At 33.9% G+C, this 26,787-nt stretch overlaps 2 protein-coding genes across 2 annotated transcripts; one reads left to right on the top strand and one right to left on the bottom strand.

Annotated features, from left to right (window-relative positions):
- Positions 1-2,189: 2,189 nt before the first annotated feature.
- On the bottom strand, positions 2,190-14,000 carry LOC138306355 (uncharacterized). The gene is made up of 13 exons (XM_069246794.1): positions 13,865-14,000; positions 12,521-12,564; positions 12,304-12,386; positions 11,762-11,833; positions 10,780-10,927; positions 9,625-9,719; positions 8,724-8,801; positions 6,743-7,007; positions 6,053-6,171; positions 5,627-5,807; positions 4,687-4,740; positions 4,011-4,135; positions 2,190-2,396 (listed from the first exon to the last, which is right to left on the bottom strand). Exons 1-13 carry the CDS (start codon positions 13,885-13,887, stop codon positions 2,250-2,252), a joined length of 1,434 nt encoding a protein of 477 aa, XP_069102895.1. The 5' UTR covers positions 13,888-14,000; the 3' UTR covers positions 2,190-2,249.
- A 999-nt stretch (positions 14,001-14,999) lies between these two features.
- LOC138306066 (limbic system-associated membrane protein-like) lies at positions 15,000-26,765 on the top strand. The gene is made up of 10 exons (XM_069246412.1): positions 15,000-15,132; positions 15,646-15,686; positions 16,437-16,519; positions 16,967-17,038; positions 17,540-17,678; positions 18,777-18,871; positions 19,262-19,339; positions 21,637-21,796; positions 23,676-23,794; positions 26,527-26,765. Exons 1-10 carry the CDS (start codon positions 15,116-15,118, stop codon positions 26,707-26,709), a joined length of 987 nt encoding a protein of 328 aa, XP_069102513.1. The 5' UTR covers positions 15,000-15,115; the 3' UTR covers positions 26,710-26,765.
- The last annotated feature ends 22 nt before the right edge of the window (positions 26,766-26,787 follow it).

The raw sequence follows: 26,787 nt of genomic DNA, 5'->3' as shown, positions 1-26,787 counted from the left end.
TTAAAACTTTACATTACTTATATTTTTACCTTAAAATCTTATATTTTACTGCGAAAAAAATGTAATAAATTCAGTACAATTTGCAGTAAGAATAACTTCACTTTGACAGGATAATTTACATTGAAAAATTAATGTGGTTCAATTTATAACGTTACAATAATCCGTTTAAATCATTTCCGTCCGAAATGAGAGTTTTCCGGATCATCGACGTCTGGATTATCGGCGGCCCATTATGTATTATACGGAAATTTTTCTCTTCAATAAAGTAAAGTATACGTCACACACACACCAGTTTAATACAACAATCTATAAAATCCCGAACATAAAGTGGTACAGTGTACCCTCGATAGTCCGGCAACCTCACACTCCAGACGGAGATATCGGGGAACAAATTTGATTACTAGGTAATTAAATTCCGTCAAGGGACATTCGCAATCCGGACAATTTGGCCTCGGGACGCAAATGTCAGGATTATCGAAGATTCACTATATTTGTATGGATTATCCTTGTTCGAGTATATACCAGTATAATATATGATGAATGCAGTGGTGAAAAACAATCTGATTAAAGTCCAGATCAATATTATCACTGCGTTGGACAAGAGGATCTGACGAAACACAAAAGGGTCATTTCAAGGTGAACTTTGGAAATGGCCAATGGAATTGCTGCTGCTAGAATCTTGAATTTGACTTTTAAGAAATTGTTTTAAAAAGATGTCAGATTTATTTTTATGTGCGAAGTCATCTCGCCAAAACAGCACAACAAAACTTATTTTACTTGTATACTGGGACGAAATGGTGTTGTAAATTTATATTTAATGTGTAGAAAATGCATTGTATCTGAAGTACACGTGGTACAACGGTCATCCAAACATGGCCCCTTACGGGATGTTGTCAGATCCTCTATTGAACGGAGTGGTTATAACGATCTGTATTTTAATCAGATTGATGAAAAAAGGTAATGCCGGACGATCTAAGACTATACTCCATCATATTTCCATTTTAACAAGCTTGCAACAAAATGCTTTTTTATACCTCGAGTCGTAGAATTGGTTTTTTTCGAGTATTTCCGAATCCCTTGAAAAGTATATTACGCATGGTTAAGTCAGTTATCAATATTTATTACAAAGAATTGACATTAAAGGGAGGATTGTTTTTGTGATAGATTTTAAAATCATACGAAAAATGTATTATTTTACTGGTGAAAATAAACCCCCTGTTGGCGGTATTTAGTTTATTCAAATTGACATATAATGGGTTTTTGACATAGATGTAGCCTGCTACAGGGTGTAATATTTTACACTTGGTTATTGGATTTTTTCATCAAATTGTTTATCAATATAGTAAACCATTTCTATTGTTGAAACTCAACGTTGCAAAGTTTCAAAATAAATTTTCAAATTGCTGAACAAATTGTTTTATTTTCATTAGTCTTTGTCACGAAATAAAAAAACCCACACGTAAACAGTCAGTTATCAATATTTATTACAAAGAATTGACATTAAAGGGAGGATTGTTTTTGTGATAGATTTTAAAATCATACGAAAAAGGTATTATTTTACTGGGGAAAAGAAACCCCCTGTTGGCGGTATTTAGTTTATTCAAATTGACATATAATGGGTTTTTGACATAGATGTAGCCTGCTACAGGGTGTAATATTTTACACTTGGTTATTGGATTTTTTCATCAAATTGTTTATCAATATAGTAAACCATTTCTATTGTTGAAACTCAACGTTGCAAAGTTTCAAAATAAATTTTCAAATTGCTGAACAATTTGTTTTATTTTCATTAGTCTTTGTCACGAAATAAAAAACCCACACGTAAACAGTCAGTTATCAATGTTTATTACAAAGAATTGACATTAAAGGGAGGATTGTTTTTGTGATAGATTTTAAAATCATACGAAAAATGTATTATTTTACTGGTGAAAATAAACCCCCTGTTGGCGGTATTTAGTTTATTCAAATTGACATATAATGGGTTTTTTGACATAAATGTAGCCTGCTACAGGGTGTAATATTTTACACTTGGTTATTGGATTTTTTCATCAAATTGTTTATCAATATAGTAAACCATTTCTATTGTTGAAACTCAACGTTGCAAAGTTTCAAAATAAATTTTCAAATTGCTGAACAATTTGTTTTATTTTCATTAGTCTTTGTCACGAAATAAAAAAAAAACCCACACGTAAAAAGTCAGAAGACTTTTATTGATAGCCAACGCTCTATGCTGTTTTTAACATGCACGATTACGGAAATGGTGAAATGGTAAAGAACCTCTCGGTGGTTCCATGTATATTCATAGCCTGGCATCTGTAGGTCCCGTAGTTGATCTGTTTAAACCCAGTGATGATCAGTTCTGTTCCGAATAAACTCAGATTATCCGGCATACCTGACTACAATACAAAAATACACAAGACATAAATCCTAATAGGAATGTACCAGTCTACCACACAAAAATGCACATAAATCCTAATTAAGACAGCGATTGGATGTAACAGTCTACAATAACAGGGATTAATCTAGGTTTTGGGAGAAACTACCCTTTTTCAAAATAGGGGGAAAGTTTGGTGAAATATAGGGGATTTTGAATCTTCCTTTGGTCCAAAATTATGCTCCTTTTGATGAAAAAGTACTGTAAAAAATAATTTTATTTTTAGATTTAGTAAAGCAAGATTTTAAGCTCAATAATGAAATGGGAAATTTTTAATCTTCCAAGGGAATATAAGGCCGGAGGGGAATTCATTCCTTGAGGGGAAATTTAACCATAAACGGTAATAAATAAAAGCTAGATTGATACGAATAATACCCAAATATACTAGACATAAAATCCTATTTAGGACAGCGATTGAATATACCAGTATACAATACAAAAATACACAAGACATAAAAACCTAATTAGGACAGCGATTGAATATACCAGTATACAAAACAAAAATACACAAGACATAAAAACCTAATTAGGACAGCGATTGAATATACCAGTATACAAAACAAAAATACACAAGACATAAAATCCTAATTAGGACAGCGATTGAATATACCAGTATATAAAACAAAAATACACAAGACATAAAAACCTAATTAGGACAGCGATTGAATATACCAGTATACAAAACAAAAATATACTAGACATAAAACATCCTAAGACAACGATTGAACGTACCATCATACAATACAAAAATACACAAGACATAAAAAACCTAATTAGGACAGCGATTGAATATACCAGTATATAAAACATTAATACACAAGACATAAAAACCTAATTAGGACAGCGATTGAATATACCAGTATACAAAACAAAAATATACTAGACATAAAATCCTAATTAGGACAGCGATTGAATATACCAGTATAACAAAACAAAAATACACAAGACATAAAATCCTAATTAGGACAGCGATTGAATATACCAGTATACAAAACAAAAATACACAAGACATAAAATCCTAATTAGGACAGCGATTGAATATACCAGTATATAAAACATAAATACACAAGACATAAAAACCTAATTAGGACAGCGATTGATTATTTAATTGTTTCTTTGTTTGTTTAACAGCACTCACCCTCTGTATTCAATGAGTTGCTTGTTAAATTAATGCAGTTTTGGGAGGCTGTGTGTTCAAGTTGTGCAATTTCGTGATATTAAAACTATTGTCCTTTGTTTAGCGCTATAACAGCCTGTTAGGGTATCAGTCAAGGAAATGGCTTTATCAAAAGGGCAAGATTTCCGACCATTACATAGCGATACAATGTATATACCGCAACCTTAAAAAAGTCATTCAACCAATGCTATATAAAACAGTTCTAAGAAACATCATGTGGGGAGTCATTCTAACTATATTACATAGCATGTCATCGAAACAGTTAAAGTTTGTTGTTGTTCATACACATGCTGAATTTTTTTGAAATTTTAAATCATATTTGTAATCAATTGGTGTTATTAAGAACATGCTCTATATACAGAGGTGCACTGTATTTTTTATATGAAAAAGTGTCCTTACTGATGTTGAGAAGGACCAAGATATAGCGGGAGTCGGCTGTCCCGTTGCCACGCACATCAGGCGTAAATTGGCCCCAATGTGTGCGTGGTGGATGTCTGTTCCATAGATGATGTGAGGTTTTAATGCTGAAAACAAAAGGCGACATTTTAGATAAATGGTTGATATTGGTTGGATATACGAAATCAAATGAGTTTTTTTACATAGTGTGATGAGATGTAGATTTCTGTACTGAAACTGAAGTACAGTAGTACAACGGTCGCTAGAAGGTCACTACTAATGAAGTGTTACCATACTCTGTATGAAATGAAATGATAATGTATAGAATATATTTTCAGACGTGTTTTAATGTGATAAGACTATTCCTATCTCAAAATCGGTCCGGTAAAAACATTGATACAGTGAACCCGTGCTACTCCGGACATTTGCATCCGCCGTCCAAACCGTCCGGATCGCGAGTTTTCTGGACCGACAGAATTTGATTACTTTATTAATAAGCAATCTGTTCCCCTACATATCCATCTAGAGTGTGAGGTGTCCGGACTATCGACGACCGGATTATCACGGGTCCACTGTATACTACAATGATACTGTATACTACAATGATACTGACTTTATTGACTTTTTTAGTTTCTTCAGGCCTTTTTATTGATATTTCACAGTACAAACACAAACTCACAGGACTGGTTGGTTGTGGTAGGAACCGCTGTAGTAGTTGATGTGGTCGGATGAGCTAAAAGTAAATAAAAATATACAAACACATTTACAAAGCAATTCAAACAAAAGGTTTATTACACATAAATAATCTTACACTGGTGGAAATGCAATATAGAATTATTTGGATAAATCGTTTGATATGCCGCGACCGTTTAGGCGAATGAAACATCAAATGATTTTACGAACAATTTAAAACAGCGTAGCCACGACGACATCGACTATATTCAATCCGTTGCGTATAAAAATGTTCTGAAAGGCTGCAATATATTTGGTTTAAGCTCTCCTTGTAATAATGGAATTATTGCCGTTTTATAATACTATAGCACTGAAGGTTCCTGCTAAAGACACCAAGCAACACACCCCACCCGGACACATTATTAAGACAACGGGTAAACCAACATAGCCCTAGTGCTTCATCTTGGATTTGCCTTTGTCTAGTTGGCATTCATATTGGCTATGAATGCCAACTGAAGGACGTTCAATGCTTATATTTTCATTTGGTTACAATTTCATGTTGAAATAACAAGGGATTTTGCATCTATAATGAATTAATAATTCGTTATCGTCAATGATGAAACAGCCATATAAACAGCCGTTTTTCGTGATCGCTGGCACGACAATTGTGACGTCACAATGATAGTGACGTAATAATAAGCGATTGAAGTTAATAGTTAATACGACTGCAAACTGCGCTTGGTTAGGTTACTGAGTGGGACTGCAGTAAAAATATAAATATAAAGTAATGGACATTATAAGATAATTGCTATATAAAATCTTAGTTTTTGTACTGAGAAACATACTATTTTTCTAAATTCAAAACCATTACAATAGAAAAAATCATGAAAGACAAATAATATTAAATAAATAAAAGAAGACAATGGAAAAAGGAAATGCATACAAACCTGTTAGTTGTTGCCAATTGGCCGGTTGAACAGCAATAACCTTACTGTCTGTCCCCTGGCTATTGGTAGCGTAACAAAGATACAACCCCGCATTGGCGGCTGTGAAATGGTGAATATACATAGTTTGTTGATGATCCATAATCTGTGTGTTGTTGGGCTTGGGTGCGTTCGGATCGAAATGCTTCAGAAGGAAAAATAATATAAATTAGCGCAATATCCGATATAAAATATTTAGATGTGAAGAGAAAATACAGGTTATTTAGACATATTAGAATGATGTTGTTTACATGTTTTTTTTACATGTTGGATATTCATTGCACCGGAGTATAGACCAAATATTAGCAATACAAAATTGCGTAAGAAGAATTTTTATCCTTGTCCTAAAGTTATTCTTTCCATCAATATATCTAAGAACACACGTCTTACCGTAACTCCCCACGCGATGGTGGGTGTCGGGTTGCCTGTGACGGTACAGCGGATGGCTAAAGAAGACCCCAGTGTGACCTCGCCGTATGTTGCTAAGCTGTGAACTGTGGGCTTACTGACTAAAACAGACAGACAAAAATACCTGTAATTTTAGCAAATGAAAAGAAAATAATTTATGTTTTAATTAGAAACAATAAAGGTTCCGCCGTTGTTTCAATTCATTTTTTTTTCTTTTTGTACAATGATATTATCGTGAATATCGTAATTGATTTTCGCCGGCGATGCCATCTAGCGTCAATAATAAAAATGACCAAGACGGACAGTAGCTATCGAAAACTCTCGGTAAGCTAGATTAATGACCCCTAGAAACCAACAAAATCACTTCGTGATAAACATAGTTCGCCATGCACACATAGCAGATATCTTTTAAAAAACTTGACGGAGAATGAAAATCACCACGTTATATCCAAGAAACCCGTTTTAATCGTGTTCGTTATAAACAGTTTTACTGTACATATGATAACCTGTTTATTTCAATCCGGAATGATACTATGCCTAAGACAAAAATGTACCTTCGTATATCATAAGTGGTGGGACGAGACGGCACAAGGCGTTAACTAATACTACCCCATTTCATGGCAGGCACAACACACATATACCACGCAACAATGATTAAACTTCTATGCGTACGGTTTGTGTTATGTGTAGATGGCGTTGTAGATTTTGTTGTTGGAGTCGTTGTTGGAAGTGGCGTTGTTGTTGAAGTCGTTGGTGTTGGCGTTGTTGATGGTGTTGTTGATGGTGGAATTGTTGGAAATGTATGTGCTACCATGGAATTATTGCATTCATTGTTACAGAAATTCTTCTCGTTACAACATTTCGCACAAAAAGGGGACTGTCTTTTGCCTACCAAAACACCCGGGTTCGTCATAAGGGATGGAGATTCCATGCATTCCTGAAATAATAGTAGCGTAAAACCTGTCTTAGCGACTACCTCTCTATTAATGATAGTACAGTAAAACATGCCTTAGCAAAAACCTCTATAAATGAAAGTCCAGCAAAACCTGTCTTAGCGACCACCTATCTATAAATGATAAAACAGTAAAACCTGTCTTAGCGACCACCTCTCTATACATGAAAGTCCAATAAAAGCTGTCTTAGCGACCACCTCTCTATAAAAATAGTACAATAAAACCTATCTTAGCGACCACCTCTCTAAAAATGATAGTAACAGTAAAACCTGTCTTAGCGACCACCTCTATACTTGAAAGTCCAGTAAAACTTTTTTTCGCGACCACCTCTATAAATGACAGTACAGTAAGACCTGTCTTAGCGACCAACTCTCTATAAATGAAAGTCGAGTAAAACCTGTCTTAGCGACCACCTCTCTATAAAAATAGTACAATAAAACCTATCTTAGCGACCACCTCTCTAAAAATGATAGTACAGTAAAACCTGTCTTAGCGACCACCTCTATACTTGAAAGTCCAGTAAAACTTATTTTTGCGACCACCTCTATAAATGACAGTACAGTAAAACCTGTCTTAGCGACCAACTCTCTATAAATGAAAGTCGAGTAAAACCTGTCTTAGCGACCACCTCTCTATAAAAGTAGTACAGTAAAACCTGTTTTAGAGACCACCTCTCTATAAATGATAGTTCAGTAAAATCTGCCGAAGCGACCACCTCTCTATACATGATAGTATATTAAAACCTGCCTTAGCGACCACCTCTGTATACATGATAGTACATTAAAACCTGTCTTAGCGACCACCTCTCTATAAATGATAGTCCAGTAAAACTTGCCTTAGCAAACACCTCTGTATAAATGATAGTACAGCAAAACCTGTCTTAGCGACCACATCTCTATAAATGATAGCACAGTAAAACATGCCTTAGCGGTCACACTTCTGTAAAGACCGCGTGTTTATTAAGATCACATGTATATAGAGATCACTTTTCTCTGGTTTCGTGGGTGCTCGTTAAAGACATGTACTCATGAAGGATATGAATAGCCTACCAGTTTGACTACAGGGGAGTAATCCGTAATTCAAATCCAAATAAAAGGTATTACAGTGTTGCCCTGTCACGATTTATATATGTAAATACAACAGGTTTATATTGTAATTTTCTTGCCATTCAGCAAACTGTCAACACCTTGTTTCTTTTTCTTGAATAAATATATGTCTGACATGGAATGGTGCATACCGTCATGGAAATTGTAATGTATGGACGCTGACAACAGGCATATCAAAACAAATCTAGGTGTTTCACAAGGCACCATGTCCACAACCCATATCATTACAGATATAATAAAATGTAGAAATAACTAGAACTTTCGCCACTAATACGTACCCTGGCTACACAAAAGAAATGAACCTTGTATAGTTTACTCAACTCTTTATGACAGGGTTCCGTGTACCAAATATGATCAAAATATGTCAAGTAGGGGAGTTGTGTCTACAGACAGACAGATAGACAGACAGACAGACAGACAGACGGACAATCCGATTCCAGTTTACCCCCTTAACCTCGTTTCGGGAGGTATACATATGATTTTGAATTATATAAGATCTCACCAGGGCACCCCGTCCATATGGACTCTCCAATTTCATTACAGACATAATAAAATGTAGAAATAGATATAATTTGGAATGAAATGAGATCTCACCAGGGCACCCTGTCCACATCGGCTCTCCCATGTCATCGTTCCGCTCAAAGGGTTCACCTTTTGTTCAACGTAGCATTGCTGAAGCGGATCAAACAAGAAGAGATTTCAAGTAATAGAACATCTTGGTTGGTTGGTCAATAAGACTCAATGATCTGTATAACTTTCACACGTGAATTCCATGTGAATTTCCCGTTAATATTTCATTTACATGAAATTCTAAAATTATTCTGATATATCTGCAAATTATTTAATCCCCTTCAAGAAATTTGGAAGTAGCACTTTGATTGGCCAATCCAAGAGGTCACCAGAACGCGACCCTTAATGAAAATTTGTCAAAAGGAGTGAGAGTAAATATATGTATTTAAATCAGATTGGTAGAAAGTATATAATGAATTCTTCAGTTTTTGGTATTATAATTTTTTTTCCATGTCCAATATACTACTTATTAGCTCAATACTGTCATTCTTATTTACATACAATATCACTATCACACTCATTGTCAAACATCTTACTCATATCATCATCAATCATCACCATCATCACAACCAACATCATTCCATGATTTTTAACATCATTTTCATCACCACCATAATCTATATTACCATCATCATCTTCATCATTAACATTATCATCACCACCATCATCTTTATCATTATCAATTTCATAATCAATATCAGCAGCAGCATCACCACCACCAATATCAGTATTATCATCATTTTCATCTTCATTATCATCATTCATCATCACATCATCTTTATTATATCATGATACTATCACTTATTACACTTCATACTCAATATTACACTATTCTGTGTAGACATTCTTCAGTTTAACTTTGCATGATTCTTTTGCAATGATTATGACTCAAATTTCTTCAGTTTAATGTTGCCTAGCAACTTACCCTATGGCTTGGACATCGTGTTATCTTATCACATTGGTTAGGTGAAAGCATTTGGTCACATTTGTAGCATAATACGTATCCGTTAGTATCTAATGCTGGAAAGGGAACATGAAATACATAATATGTATCCGTTGGTATCTACCGCTGTAAAGGGAACATGAAATACATAATATGTATTGGTTGGTATCTAATGCTGGAAAGAAAACAAGAAATACACAATACGTAGATATTGGTATCTAATGCTGGAAAGGGAACCTGAAATACATAATACGTATATATTAGTGTTTAATGCTGGAAAGGGAACCTGAAATACATAATACGTATATATTGGTGTTTAATGCTGGAAAGGGAACCTGAAATACATAATACGTATATATTGGTATCTAATGCTGGAAAGAGAACATGAAATGCATAATACGTATATATTAGTATCTTATACTGGAAAGAGAACATGAAATACAGAAAACGTAAATATTGGTACATAATGCTTGAAAGAGAACATGAAATATATAATACGTATCCATTGATATCTAGGGCTTAAAACAAGTACAAAATACACAAAAGGGATCTATTTGTATCTAGTGCTGGAGCAAGAATATGGCACACAACATACGGCTATCGACATAATATACAAATACATGTTATACGACGATATTGATATCGAGAACTGGCAATAAAATAGATTGTAGTAGTCAGTATTCATTGCCGAATATTACAGATGCCACACAATTCATAAAAATATTACACATTTTCTTATTCAAGAAATCAAATAACTGTATCCCTCTGGCTTCAGAGTACGTGGATTTTTGTATGGTTTGGATTGTTTACAATGTTTTGCGGTATATTAATATCTGTATGTTTCGGGAGGTTGTGGTGTGTTCGTGCTGTGTGTCTACTTGCAATAGTGAAAGTTTTGCTATCTTATATAGTGCTATCTCACTGAAGCGTACCGTTGAAGACACCGAACACACAAACCCCACCCAGTAACATTATACTACCTTACCTTACTTACGCTGTGTGTTAGATACAAATAGTAGAAGTCATGTCCCTTTTTATATAGTGCAATCTTACTGAAGTATACTGCCGAAGACACCAAACACAACCCCACCCGGTACTGACGACGGGTATTTGTCTCACACTACTGTGTGTACTTACGCTGTGTGTTACATAGTCCTTTAACTGTATTACATATACTTGTGTCGTTGCAGCAAACTTGACAAACGAGTACACCGTCCAGCCTCCGGTCACTCAATCTCACTTCATCCTCAATTGCCCGCTTTCCTACAGGATGTGAAGAGCACCGCTTCAAAAAGAAAATATTTAAGCTGAAATATTTAATTATATGGTTTATTAGTTTAATATTCTCTTTTGAGGTTGTGACATGTTTGTTGGTGAAGAGAAGCCGGAAAACCCGGAGAAAAAACCCCAAACCTTTTCACTAAAGGGACTGCGGTGTTTTTTGCACTGTGTTCACTGTTTTAATGCGAAATTTAAACTGTCATCACCATGATGACAAAGGCAGCAAATCAGCACCAAATGAACAATGAATGACGTATACAAGACATTATATACAACCATGTGCAGAATTTAAAGTCATGGAATGTTCGTGAAACGGTGTCCAATGTCTTACAAAGTTTATCATTGAGATACAAAAAGAATATGCAAGCGTACAAAAGTGACTTTATATATAACAAAGACATTACTTTAACTTCACTCATTGTTGCGTAAGTTTTTATTTTAGCGCAATCTGATTAAAATACAGATCCTTATAACCACTCCGTTCAATAGAGGATCTGACAGCATCCCGTAAGAAGTCATGTTTGGATGACCTTTGTACCCTTAATGGGGAGTTGTCAGATCCTCTTATCCAATGCAGTGATAATAAGGATCTGTATTTTAATCAGATTGATTTAAGCGCTATTCGCGCTGTTTTTGAAGCGTTAATATTGTTAATTTCGTAAAAGGGCATTTCCAGTAATGAACCACTTAATAGAGGTAATTCTTATCCGCGCTTATAAACCATAGTTTCCATTTGTTTGTAACATTTCCCTACAATTTGTGACATTTACGGTAAATGTGTGAGAAAGGCAGGTATAACGCCAGAACAAATGGCTATATGTATACTAAAATGACTCACAAATGAAGAAATACATCCCGTGTCGAACATCACGTGACCACCAGACGTCAGGTATTGTGTAACGACACATTCCTGAAAAAGAATAGAAGATATTAAGTCTTCGCATATAACAGATTTGCCTCCCTTGAGGGTAGGTATCAATTGTGGCGCCAATTATTTTGTGAGCTAAATTCACGGTTATTTTTTTCGCAAACACATGGAGTGACAATAAGTACCTCATGAGAAGGGGAGATAATTTCGTAAACAAATGCAAACACAGAATATAATATTATACTCAGTCAAAGTCATTCCAAAGCTGAACATTGAAATAATCTCAAGGACAGTCATAATTTTTCACTCAAATACAAACAATAGGTGTATCTAAAATGTGGGACAAAGAAGAAATTCCAACCGTGTGGAAAAAAAATCTAAAATGTGATATAATACATCAAAAGAAGTATTTGTTTTAATTAACACAGCTATTTCTTATAATTCTTAATTATCACAAGTCAACATAAGAAGCATCTTCAATTTCTTGGATGATTTGAATCTGGTTAATTTACCTCGTGGTCCCCACATCTGGTCACGTGATCACAGTTGCTAGGGTCAGATACGTGGGAACATGAACCACATAATTGGCCCGCCTCTAAAGAAAAATAATAAATAGATTGATGTCAGATAGACCAACGTCCCATAAACGGAGTAAATAAGTTCTTGTGTAGATTTTGGAAGACTACGGCATGTTCTAACTGAGGAAATAATTTTGTGTCAATATCTTACCTGAAAAGTTCAATGTTCCAAGGAAACAAATTGAAAACAGCAGTCTGCAAAATAAAAATAAGTCTTAATACTTATTCAAGTGATAACATTAGTATTCCATTTTTGCATATTACAGAGTTATCTGTCCTTTCGGGTAAGTTTTTATTGTAATGCCTGTTTGTTAGCTTAATGTCATACGTTTCAGAGACAACGACCCGAGTTTCACCAAATAAAACATGACGTAACAATGAGATACCTACCAGGAAGGGAGGTAACTATTATATACAAAGACGGAATAAAGTAAAACATCAAACCATGCGGTTTGTTTTTGATTATCACAATAACGTGCTATCCATAGCCAGGGTTAGTTAAGCACTGCCTCCGTTCGTACAACGTGTTTGTGGATGACTGTATATTTTGGGAGGCTGCGGTATATTCGCGGTGTGTCTCCTTGTAATAGTGATATTCCTGTCCTTTAATCGAAATGAGATTCATAATTGATTTCAGTTTATGCAAAATCCTTTTACAATTCTCTTTCATATATTAACATTTGAAGAGATGGATAATTAAAGATTAACTTGAATACATTTTTATGTTATGGAAATATAACACAAAAATCTTAGTGTACTCTATATAAACCGCGAAGCGGTTTATGATGAGAGTACACTCAGATTTTTGTGTTATATCTCCATAACATAAAATTTGTATTCAAATTAATCCTTATAATTCAATTCACTAAAGATAAGCTCTTCAATATTCAAAATTCATTTTGGGACTCTTTTGTCTATGAAATCATTACGCCGTCATTTCAGCCAATCAGAGGCAACGTTACAAACGGCGACGCCATTTTATTTCCTTTGTGGGCTGATAAAGTCAATGTTGAAGCCAATGAAAATGCTCGTAACAAGCAAAATTGAATTATATAGAAAAAACATTAAACATAGAAATTTGTTAATACAACGTCATGTTACTGGTTTTTTAATTCCTCCCCATTTGAAGATAAATCCAATAGAAATGTAACATAAACAAACAAATTAGATATTAACATAACTGTTCAATAATTATTTACATTTATACATCATAGGAATTAACAGTTAGAAACAATAACATGCTCGTCTAATAACGCATGTCATTATTCCAGATTAATTGGTTATAACGTTAATAGCCGAAAAAAATATAGATACGTATAAAAGCACAATGACAATGTGAAAAAACTAAGAACTATAATTAGACATGGAATATAAGTGATATATTATCAATTAAACAACTGTGTTTTAGTGTAACATTAAGTAAGACAAACAATCACCAGATATAATATGTTTACAAAAGGCTACATACTTGTGGATAGAATACGCATTACTTTACCTTGTTAAGAAACTAGATGCCATGTCGGACAGTAGTTTACGCCTAGGCAGAGCGACATGTAAATGCGGTAGATAACAGACAACGGATCAAGGCAAAACAGCTGATACTTACTAGTCTACACAAAAAGGTATGCATCAATACATTTTTTATATTCATTGATAAATCATATTACTGTTTATTTGTTTATGAACTTTATCATTTGTGATTTTTTATTAATATACCAAGCGTTTAGTGAATTTTTAAAAAATGATTTTAACCAATATCTATGATAATGAAATAGGAAAGGACAAATTATAACAAAGTCTTCGTTATACTTTAAATGGAAGTATTTGACTATGTGCGAATAGCAATAGTGAGAAATTTGTGTAGGTAGAATGAATTCAGAAAGGTCGGCTAGATCACCAACCTATGTTTAACTAAATAGAAATAGCGTAAAGACTCGGTTGACAAAGATAACACCTTGGGAATTAACATGTGTTCTGAAATTTTAATCACCTCAATATTTGTCCAAGGTTGTCAAGGTGAACGAAATTTCAGACGGATATATGTCCTTAGATTTATGGCGGTATTTTTTGGCCGTCAGTTGAATTGTTAAGCCTAGCCTCGAAACAACATGTGACTATGTCGTCTGGGTAATGAAGTCTAGTAATAGTTTTATTGTCCGCGCTCTTCCCTATATATCTTTATGATACAGTACATCACAGTTATAACGAATAACAAATTCATGATTAAAACATTGAGAATTTCATTCCCCGTTAATGTTTCTGTAACATGTCTGTAATACATGTCTGTAATAAGTTTATAACGAGCTATGCTTATAACAAAGTGATTTAGTTGGTCCTGAGAGGTTCGTTAAAACCGTCTTGTACTGTTCTTTGAAATATTCTTGTAAGTATTTAACGTTTAAATATACGCCGATGACCTCAACTAAACAGAGCGATTTGGTAATTTTACTCCACACAAATATAACGGCAATTTTGAAAATTTGAAAATATGTGTCACAACGGACAACTTCATAAGAAGATAATCTTGTTTAATCGAATCATGAAACTAAATAGAATAGCATCGATTGTGGTATTCTTAATGGATAAAGCATTGTTATACGAAAGAATTACATGTACACATGCCATTATGCAGGGACACAATGGGGAGACGGTTTGCCAAAATAATATGGTTTGAAACGCCATACAGGTCATTGAAAATTCCCTATCACAGATAATGTCGAACAGCTGACAGTAGATTTGTGTAACGATGTCACTTGGGACTAGGTACGTATCTACATTACATATATATTTATTGTAATGTTATGAAAATTGTACATTCTACTCTATGACGAAGTTAATGTTATGTGGATTTTAGAAGAAAAACCATACTCCATTTCTCCTCAATTAAGACTTCCGTTATCTTTTACCTTAATTAACTGAATTGTTTTGAATTGACATATCATCTAATTTATCTTCATTTATAATGTTGATTAACATAAATTTATGCTTTTCATTGGGTCATTTAATTTAATACAAAAAAATATTCATTTGAAAGTTTGTATTATATGGTCGATTGAACCACAATTATTTTAATGCTTATATCTTGAACCTACAACCTTATGAAAAACAAAAATTAGGCTTTTCTTAAATAAAGACTTAACCTGCCTATTATGAAATTTCAGGGGTGAGTGAGTTCAAGATCTTGGGACATACCTCATAATTCATGTCCTACATGAAAATCACGAGTTGTCTACCTTAACATGGAATTACAATATCACAATTGTTTTTACGTTGCAGATTCCTTGTCATTGCCCTCACATCCTTGCTTCATATGACAAGTAAGAGGGAATATAATTCTTTCAGGTTTGCCTTGGTTTATTAGGCTCAAGGTCGTATAATGTAAAGTTTTTAAATTTTGTGGGTGTACAATGTCGCGATTTATTGTTTGAAACTTATTCACGAGGGTTTATTTTGGCGAATTATCGTCAATATTATAAGACTATAATAGGATAAATCATGATTTTGATGATTTCATGAGGTATTAAATTTCGCGAATTAGGATGTATCAGAGAATTTAGCGAAACTATTTATAATTAAAACACTGCGAATATAAGCAACTATACAGTATTGCAATTGACAGCTATGGTCACTAATGGGCGGACGTCCCAGTGTACAATGTATATTGCTTGTGTTGAAAGGCTTGAAACACCTTGAAACCCTCCCATTTTGTCACAGTATACTGACCGTAGGCAAAGCAGTCCTTAGACTTGATAGGATTAAAAATAAACCTGCTGAACTGATTCACTTTGTTATCATCAGACTTGACACAGGGGGCACGACTCTTACCTAATGTCAGACCTGCTTCTAACGGTCAGTAGCATATCTAGACGAGACGGAAATATCTAGTTAATTCTAGACCATAAATACATGTAATGTTTAATCCATAAATATATGGCTCATTCATTAAATAATCAGTCGTAACTATTAATTTGCTAGTTATTGTCATCACTGACGATTGAAAAATGTATACGATTATAACAATGGGTATTGTACGCATCCATTACAGATTATTTTCAATCTTTTCTCAGATGGGGGTCAGTTATGTGGAATTTGTTCACAAGTAGCCGACCCTCGTGATTGCGACTCGGTCGGTGAATGTGCTGACGACCAGGTATTGATATACCATATTCAACATGTTTACAACATCACGGACGGGAAAACGAGAATAGAATAGAACACGTATACCGTAAACATATCTATTTAACGCAGTCAATTTTGACGCAAATCCGAAAAAAACTCTAAGTTATGATCCAATAGCGCGGTTATGAATTAGCGTTATTCGGTTGTTCAATATCATAAAAACCATTATACAAAATTTGACGCTGTACAAAAATTAGCGCTTCAAAGACAGTGCGAAAAGCGCCAAAATGAAACTACTGCTAACATATTAAGTATATTTACATTATTCGGTATTTATACCTCCTTCGTCATATCTGAAATATCTTTTAATTCATTTATTATTAATATTTGCCTTTTTAATGGTTTTACATATTGCATTTCATTTCCATTATACACAATGAATACCTCGACAGACTAAACTTTGCTTTGTTTCCTCCAGGTTTGCTACGTCAGGCAATACGCCACTCTGACCGGCCACACATATTACGATATTGGATGTCATTCTGTTCACGTAAGTAATTTTACCTGGCATTTGTATACTGCTGCGAAATATTTTCATCTCAAATATATATATACGAATATACCACAGTCTCCACAAGACACGCATCGCACACTACATGCACTCTACACACAATATATGGGAGGCCTTTCTTACATGTCCCTGTGAATAGGACGTTAATTATTCAAACAAACAATTTTTTTATACACATTTATATGACCCTGTGTGATTAGGTTAAGCTTATGAATGACGTTTTATTAACAATCAGTGTAATTCAAGAAAGGCCTACCATCTGTGAAATATAAAGCGGTGTGTGGATGTCCTTTGGGAAGACCGGTTTGTTCCTACTGTGTCTCCTTGTGATAGTGAACTATTACATTGCATGTCTTAGAACCAATTCTCTCCACTAGGCCGCGTTCATAATTTCTAGCAGTATTTTCGGAAGGACCCCCTGCCATGAAAAGAAAAAAAATTACAGCAGGCAATGAAGACTATGGATTTTGTTTGTTTTAGGGTTGCTATGGTTATACCGGAAAGAGAAGTTCCGACAATGACGTCCCGAGACTAAGGGCTGGAAATGTCCAATTATGTTCTTCCTGCTGTAATGACACTGCGCTGTGTAACGTTGTGAATGGGTTCTGTAATAGCACAGGTGAGATGTCGTCATAATAATTTTAATTTGTCAAATTGAAAAATTTACGTCTTTGGTTGTTACCGAGTTAAACTTCCCTTGCGGGTAGGTATTCATTGTGATATCAGTATTTTTTTAGCGAAATTCACGTCGTTTTTCTCTAAATAGTATGACAATACGCTCGTAAAAGCATGTCGTTACAATCAAAACTTTCCCACAAGGGCAGATAATTCTGTAATATGCCAATACGGAAATATGTTATTATATTATTATCAATGGATATGAAAAGATCCCATTAGGGGACACGCTCTGATTGATTTTCACATTTTAGGATTGACTAATGAAATTGCTTACTTCATACTTTTGACGACGAAGAAAATCAGAATCATTTAGGGCATGGAGACATATCAACCATAGTCACAACTAAATACGAGTTGCTGGGATGAAATGTCGTTTTCAGTTGTCGTATATAGGACGAAGTACCGGGAACTCGAAAGTTTACAGTTATCGGAACATGACCTGCTATGTAATGTTTTCAGATTCTGCATGAAATGGAGTGATAATAAGGATATGTATTCTATTTACAATAACATTTAACAAAACAATAAGCTTTATTAATAAATATTTTTAAAACATAAAAATATGATTAACAAATTACTTCCCTGCGCGGAGTATCATTGCCTTGACGACGATTTGACCTATAACACTTTAATGAGGATACATTTTATATTGAATATTGCCCTCTAGAGTATATATCTGTTTTATATGTAAGAATATATGTTATATCCAAACCTGGAGCATTTCATAGATTTTAAAGAGAGCGACACCCAACAAAGCGAAATTGTCACTCACATTGTACCGTGATGCTAAGTCTGTTGATATATGTACCAAAGGATCAAACTACCTTCTCACCGGCGATCGCCCACAGAGCCTTCAGTTGGCCTATGATCCAGGGGTAGGTATAAGGACAGTGATAGTAACCACTGTACTATCGAAGACAGACAAAACTATAATCCATTGATACATTCAAAGTCAACTTTCAAAGTAATGAAAAATAAATGTCATCGATTAAGAACTTTTTAAGATTTTTTTTTTTTTTTTTTTTAATATTCAAAACAGTTTTAGACATGACGGGACAGGTTCTCTGCTACAGCTGTGACTACATGCATGCACCTGACCAGTGTGACAGAGTGATGGCTTGCCCCAAAAACCAGGTACACTACTGTTTACTGGTATTTATTTGCGAAAAATTAAATTTCGCGATCATGTGTAGTTATACTATAAGTGGAGAATCAATTTATTCAATCAGTTGTAGTTGTAATACTTTTGCGGGGAATCAAATTTCTTGTTCATATTAATTCATTTCTCTGCCAGGTGTAATACTATTGCATTTATTTGCAGAAGAATATATTTCTCGACCAGGTACAGTTGCCTATATTTCTGGGTCATGTAAAGTTTTTATGCTGAAAATAAAACTGCTCGGTCAGGTGTAGTTGCATTTATTTAGTGTTTAAGCTATATTTGTTTTACAACATGACCTTGTGTTCCATAACCGGTTTTTGTTGTTTTAGCATTAAAAATCATAAACATATTTATTGAACCAGCAATGCTACGTTGGACAAAGGCAGAGTGGTTTGTCGGGATCGCTCCTGTGGACAAGTCGATGTGGTCATGGAAATGCGGTAATATACCACAGTATAACGTAATATATTACAGTATAACGTAATATGTTACAGTATAACGTAATACACCACAGTATATAACGTAATATACCACATTATAACGTATATACCACAGTATAACGTAATATACCACAGTATAACGTAATATGTTACAGTATAACGAAATATACCACAGTATAACGTAATATACATTAAGTAAACACAGTATAACGTAATATACATATAACAATATAACGTAATATACCACAGTATAACGTAATATACACAGTATAACGTAATATTTACAGTATAACGTAATATACCACAATATAACGTAATATACCACAGTATAACGTAATATAACACAGTATAACGTAATACAGTATAACGTAATATGTTACAGTATAACGTAATATGTTACAGTGTAACGATAGTACAGTATAACGTAATATGGTACAGTATAACGTAATATGTTACAGTATAACGTAATATACCACAGTATAACGTAATATGTTAGAGTATAACGTAATATTTAGTAATATACCACAGTATAACGTAATATGTTACAGTATAACGTAATATGTTACAGTATAACGTAATATACCACAGTATAACGTAATATGTTACAGTATAACGTAATATACCACAGTATAACGTAATATACCACAGTATAACGTAATATAACACAGTATAAACGTAATATACCACAGTATAACGTAATATGTTACAGTATGACGTAATATACCACAGTATAACGTAATATACCACAGTATAACGTAATATGTTACAGTATAACGTAATATGTTACAGTATAACGTAATATACCACAGTATAACGTAATATACCACAGTATAACGTAATATACCACAGTATAACGTAATATGTTACAGTATAACGTAATATACCACAGTATAACGTAATATACCACAGTATAACGTAATATGTTACAGTATAACGTAATATACCACAGTATAACGTAATATGTTACAGTATAACGTAATATACCACAGTATAACGTAATATGTTACAGTATGACGTAATATACCACAGTATAACGTAATATGTTACAGTATAACGTAATATACCACAGTATAACGTAATATACCACAATATAACGTAATATACCACAGTATAACGTAATTTATACGTATATAACGTAATATACCACAGTATTACGTAATATGCTACAGTATAACCTTACTTGTATTCAAATGCATAACAACTTGATAGCAGCATTGTTCGATCATTTTTGAAGAAAACGTATAACGATTAATGTAAACTTTCCTGATATTATCACTGGTAATATGACTGATGTTTGTTTTGTTTATACGCCGTAATAATACAAATTAACAACAAAAACAGAGCATTAAACTAACTGAGTCACACTAGTGGTTCCAAAGGGACATAAGAGAATTGATTCAAACGAAGAGAAGCAGTGCTATTTAAAAATATTTATAATGTGTTATAATGTAAACAAATTACATAAGGAAAAAAATATTTGAAAAGCGTAAATAGATTTTAGAAATATAGTGTAAACTTATATAAAAAAATATTTGAAAACGTAAATAAATTTGAGAAATATAATTAACTAATCACAAAAAGAAAAAAATATATATATATATTTCAAGAACGTAAATAGATTTGAGAAATGTAATGTAAACAAATTACAAAAAGACCAAAATATATTTGAACGTTAAGACTTGTCATGTTAGGTTAAAGTTAGAACCATGACTAATTTTGAGATTTTATTTGTGTAAGTGAAGCAAATGTAGAAATACAAGGAACATACTTATCAATGACTAATTAACGGCTGGTTAGCCTATTGTTAGTACCATTTGAACCGATGGGGTGTGCGTATGTAATGTCTTCTGTAGAATGCTTCGGTGTGATAGCACTATAAATAGGGCAAGAACTACTATATCACAAGGAGACATAACACGAATGTACCGCAGCCTCCCAAACCATACACACGCAACACATTACATCCTTAAATGGTCCGAGATGTCAATAAAACATTAGGCCTAATAAATTGAATGAAACCAGCTGATATTACCTGAGATGTGATTTGTGGACGTTTCGTAATATGTAAATAGATAGATTTTCATTACCCCCTCTATTTACATCAATCATACTTTTTGTTTACTCCGAATCAAACAACAGAGTATTCACACAATCAAAGACGATTTTATATCTCTATTATCATTGCAGGCACAAGACCAGCAACATCCATCATCATCAAAGCCCACTTTGCGTGGTCCAAGTATATGTCCTTTGAACTTGTAAGAATTAAGTTACATTGCCTTTCGTCTTTTCAATAGGACTGCCAGAGTTTAAGTATTCCTATCAACGGTGTGGTGGGGAAGAAAAGGTCCTCACAGTACTGCTCCAGGTGTTGCTCAGGTAACTTCTGCAATGACCAATGTTCTCTTACTGGAAACGTACAAACTACAGCCATTCCAACAACGACTGGAGCGACCAGTGAGTATATTCCTTAGCTTTGTTTTCTCTAACGGAGCCGGACGACTGTTTTGGTTTGGTTTTTAAAACGGTCTCCCATAGATGTGGCGTCTTGTGTGTGGTGTGAAGTGAGTGTTTTGGGAGACTGTTGTATATTCGTGCTTTGTCTTCTTGTTTAGTGGAACTCTTGTCCTTATTTTAGTGCTTTATCACTGAAGCGTGTCGTCGACGACACCAATCAACTCACACCAACCAGTCACATTGTACTGAAAACAAATGTACACAAAAATCTGCCATTTTCAGCAATGTTTCCATGGTTACAGAAAAAAGTACAAAAAGTGAAAACCTTAAAATAGCAAAAGGCACTACTAGACCAAAAGACTAATGTGCCTATGGAGTTCCGTGCATATATCTCAACCAGTTTTCCAGTTATGCTGCGGAAACGAACCTGGTACAAAAATATGATATTTTCAGCAATGTTTCCATGGTTACGGAAAATGTGCAAAAAATGAAAAAAAAAAAAAATAGCAAAAGGTACTACTAGACCATAAGAACAATGTGTCTATGAAGTTTCATGGAAATATCTCTGCTGGTTTTAGAGTTGTGCTCTGGAAACCATTCTTACACAAAAATCTGCCATTTTCAGCAATGTTTTCATGGTTACAGAAAAAAGTACAAAAAGTGAAAACCTTAAAATAGTAAAAGGCACTACTAGACCATAAGACCAATGTGTCTATGAAGTTTCGTGGAAATATCTCTTCTGGTTTTAGAGTTATGCTCCGGAAACGAACTTGTTACAAAAAAATAATATTTTCAGCAATGTTTCCATGGTTACGGAAAAAATGCAAAAAATGAAAACCTAAAAATACCAAAAGGCACTACTAGACCATAAGAACAATGTGTGTATGAAGTTTCGTGGAAATATCTCTACTGGTTTTTGAGTTATGCTCCGGAAACAATTCGTACGGACGGACAGACGGACGGAACCCATTTGTATACCCCCCGCCCAACGAATACCCCCCGCCAACTTCGTTGGGCGGGGGATAATAATATACTCTAAAGACGACCTCTATTTAAACATTATACACACAAATACGACATTGGCGGTTTCCGACAGTTTAAATCGGTCGTGTATGGGCCATTATCTTCGCCAGTTTTACTACGCTACATACAAATGTAGTTTGTGATCTAAAACGCCATCCTCTTTAGTACGTCATGTTGAATACACACCTGTCTTATATGAATATTTATATAAAAGATCTCATTAAAATACAGATCTTTATAAACACTCCTTTCAATAGAGGATCTGACATCCATAAGGGGTCATGTTCGGATGACCTTTATACCACCTGTACTTCAGATCACATGCATTTTCTTCACAATACTACATTAATTGAAAGTCATTTCGTCCCATTTTACATAAAAAATTAACTTTGTTGTGCTATTTAGGCGAGATGACTACGAAAATAATTCTGACAAATCCGAACATGACCCCTTACGGGAAGTTGTCCGATCTTCTATTGAACGGAGAAGTTAGAGAGATCGGTATTTTAATCAATTTTTTACATGTATTTTGATTTAGTGTAAAAAAATAAATAAATTTCGTAATACAACTCGTAATGCAGGAAATCAAGTCTAACGGATTAAAGGTTTGTTCTTACTTTCAATTTTCGTTCTTCCCATTTATTCTATTTAGTTTCCCTTTGCATACATTATGGCCAAAATTCAATAACCTCTCATTTAAATTGATTTATTTACACATATTTCTCTCAATGTAATTATTTTTTAAACAATTATAAGCTACTTTATAGACATAGTAATTTACTTCAGCTGTGTTAATAACAAAAAATAACGCAAATAAGCCGGAACCTATCTTTATACAAATATTTGTATATTTCAGTCTCAAAGCCGGTGATAACGTTCGTCAGTATACCTCAGGCAGTAACAATTGGATCATACATGCATCTCAAATGTAGGTCAACTGGATACCCGACTCCCACTATAAGCTGGAGATTCCTGGTAAGTATATTGTATTATTTAGACAAAAAATAATTCGACATTAAAGTAGCTCGGCCGCCGACAGAGCATAAACTATATTCATCATTGAATAATAATTGGCATTTAATCGTGTAAATATATGACTTATTAACACAAAAATGCATATATAATTATTTATTTTGCTTTTGACGCATGCACAATCATTACTAAATTCCATGTAGGGCATAATGCTCTAGTATTTTTTTCGGGACGCAATTAATTATTTTTTTTAACTTTTTGTCTGAAATTAAAATAAGAAGATAGTGAAAAAATACCATTCGTCAAGGCGGTGGAGCATCTTTAATAAAACAATTATATATCTAATACAAAATTAAGGAGCTGTTGATTCGGTCTATATGGTTTTATGACGTCCGTTAAATCAGAGTAATAAATCTTATAATTACAAGCTAACTGATAATATATGATTCATTTTTAAATTAAGTGGACAAACCTGCGTGCCCCTGTGCATGGACGGAGGTGACCAATATTACATTGTACGGTCCCGGAATATCTGTTGAGATGGGTTGTTTTTATCGTGTGTATGTGTTCCTTCCACATATTCATAAACATATAACTGCCTCTGTCGAAGACAGATATATCTAGATCAAATAATCGATGAAAAGTTAATTAATATAAGACCACGATCGAGTGCATCGTGGGTAGCGATATAGATCCCGTTGCATGCAGTGTATGGAATTTGCAAATTATTATTTGTCTAGATGAAATAAATGATTTGTTTTAATGACTGGTTTATGTAAATAATGAATATACAAATCCATATTTCCTACGTTAGACATTTTTATTTTGATGTAATCAATATCGATGTCAATCTGATTAAAATACAGATCCTTATAGCCACTCCGTTATATAAAGGATCTGACAATATCCCATAGGAGGTCACGTCCAGATGACCTTTATACCACGTGGTCTTCATATAGGATACATTTTCTACACCTGTCATATCCATTGAAAACGAAATTTCTTCCCAGTATACATAAATAATTAGCTTTATTGTGCTCGTTGGGCGAGATAACTTCGTAAACCAAAATAATTCTGACAGTTTTTTCAAACTATTTCGCCCCTGAAATTCACTGTCAAAATTTAGTAGCAATTTGATTGGCCATTTCCAAAGGTCACCTGGACATGACCCCAAATGGGATTTTCTCAGATCCTCATATCAAACGAAGTGATAATAAGGATCTGTATGTAAATCAGATTGTATCGATGCTAATATAGTTTGTGCGATGAGAGGACATGACGATGTTTTGCCGAGTCATCTCGTCTTTTCGTGTCAACACCAAAAGAAAACTAGTATTTTAAGACACTGAGCGTGTGTCCGATGTAAATCCAAAGATACAGCATAATACATGTAGTTCTCACAAGTTTTGTGAATTAAAAAAAATAAAAAAGAGAAAATATTGACGCCGGCAGTGCGTATCGAACCTCGGCCGCTTGTTTTCTGGTTCTTTTTTTTGTCAAAGGGAAGTTTTGGTTATATAATGTTTCAAGATTAACTCACATGATTATTTTAAAATATGTTCTGTTGCATATGGTATCGAGTTCTATGCCTGACTAATCTCGATATAGTGCTGAAAGTGCCTTGTTTATTAATATTGTTTTGCTACATTTGTTGAGTTTAAATTCGCAAATACTACGGGCGTCAGAACGCTTGTTTCCTACCGAAATAAACACCGTAGTGATATGGCAACAGTGATTATTTGTATTGGGGAAATGGGACACAACAAGTTGATTTTCTCCAAAAGTAACTAAGTTACAATATATTAATTTTGCTGGAACACTAAAAAAACCATTCTGATTTCGGAACACTTGGAACTATGAAAATACCTCTTACAGTATTTTTGTTATTATTAGCATATATTATGTATAGTAATACGTAATACGCTATCGGTCATTACTAGTTCACATAACATCATATTAATCTCACTAAGTCTATATATGATAATGGTATTGATTTTATTTAAATACATGTAGGCTACACCATCCGCAATTTGAAAACAAAACATGAATTTGACAGTGATTTTGCAGTAGGCAAATTCGGTAATCTGGCTATAAACAGACACAGGGAAATCCCCGTCTCTTCTACGTTTTTGACAAATCAAATAGAGCATGTCGATCATCGCGCAATAGTCAAATAAAACATGGCAAAGTAGGAATAAGAAAGCTATTTTACACACGTCCAATATAGGCTCGATGTATATTCGAAGATTATATTGTGAAAAAGTATCCCAGAAGTACTAATCGTACCTACTGAGGAAACGAGAATATATATATTTCTTGACCTTTTTTGTTTAGTCATTGCGCTGTCCTTTCTTCAAAATTATTTGAAATAGCAAAACTTGTATCATTTCATATACAAAACAAATATTGACTTTTTCGTAGGTTAATGCCAGAAATTGTTAAACCATTGAAAGGTGATATTTCCCTCAGCCTTCGGCCCCGGGGAAAATCACCTTTCTCAGGTTTATTAATCCTCGTATTAACCTACCAAAAAGTCAATATGTGTATAATATTGTTATTTGAGCTCAAAGCAAACTCCGATATATTTGGGGTATTTTTCCGTATTTGTTAAAACCATGGTAAAAAAAAAAAAAAAAAAAAATGCCATCAACTTAAAAGTTAAAAATGAAAAAGGGTAATTTCAAAAATTGTCAAACAAAATTATTACACTAAGTATAAATTATTTTATTATACAGTCTCCAACCGGCGATCAGCCTACAAATGTGTTTGTCCGTAATGAAGGTGCTGATCTGTACATTAATGGGGTCACTCAAGCGAACTTCGGACATTACGCATGCAGAGCGTCTAATACCGCAGGTGACGATACTCGCTACGTTGATATTTTGGAGAATGGAAATAGTCAAATAACAGAAGGATAAAGACAAAATATACTTGATAAGATTTGTATAAAAATGAAATAAAATTTGTTATTGGCGGTTCAGTTTTCATTTGTTTAT

Source organism: Argopecten irradians, chromosome 13, assembly GCF_041381155.1.
Source record: "Argopecten irradians isolate NY chromosome 13, Ai_NY, whole genome shotgun sequence".
NCBI classification, from domain to species: Eukaryota; Metazoa; Mollusca; class Bivalvia; order Pectinida; family Pectinidae; genus Argopecten; species Argopecten irradians.
The sequence above is the reverse complement of the archived record's forward strand: the minus strand, read 5'-3'. Positions and strand labels throughout refer to the sequence as shown.

Bases quoted from the DNA above. Each gene is read 5' to 3' on its own strand.
- LOC138306355 (XM_069246794.1), bottom strand. From the start codon at position 13,887: ATGGCATCTAGTTTCTTAACAAG. The intron at 11,834-12,303 runs GTAAATTAACCA...ATTCTTTTTCAG, and splicing joins CCAGATGTGGGGACCACGAG to GAATGTGTCGTTACACAATA. The intron at 10,928-11,761 runs GTGAGTCATTTT...TTCTTTTTGAAG, and splicing joins CGGGATGTATTTCTTCATTT to CGGTGCTCTTCACATCCTGT.
- LOC138306066 (XM_069246412.1), top strand. The intron at 17,039-17,539 runs GTAAGTAATTTT...TGTTTGTTTTAG, and splicing joins TTGGATGTCATTCTGTTCAC to GGTTGCTATGGTTATACCGG. The intron at 23,795-26,526 runs GTAAGTATATTG...TTTATTATACAG, and splicing joins CTATAAGCTGGAGATTCCTG to TCTCCAACCGGCGATCAGCC.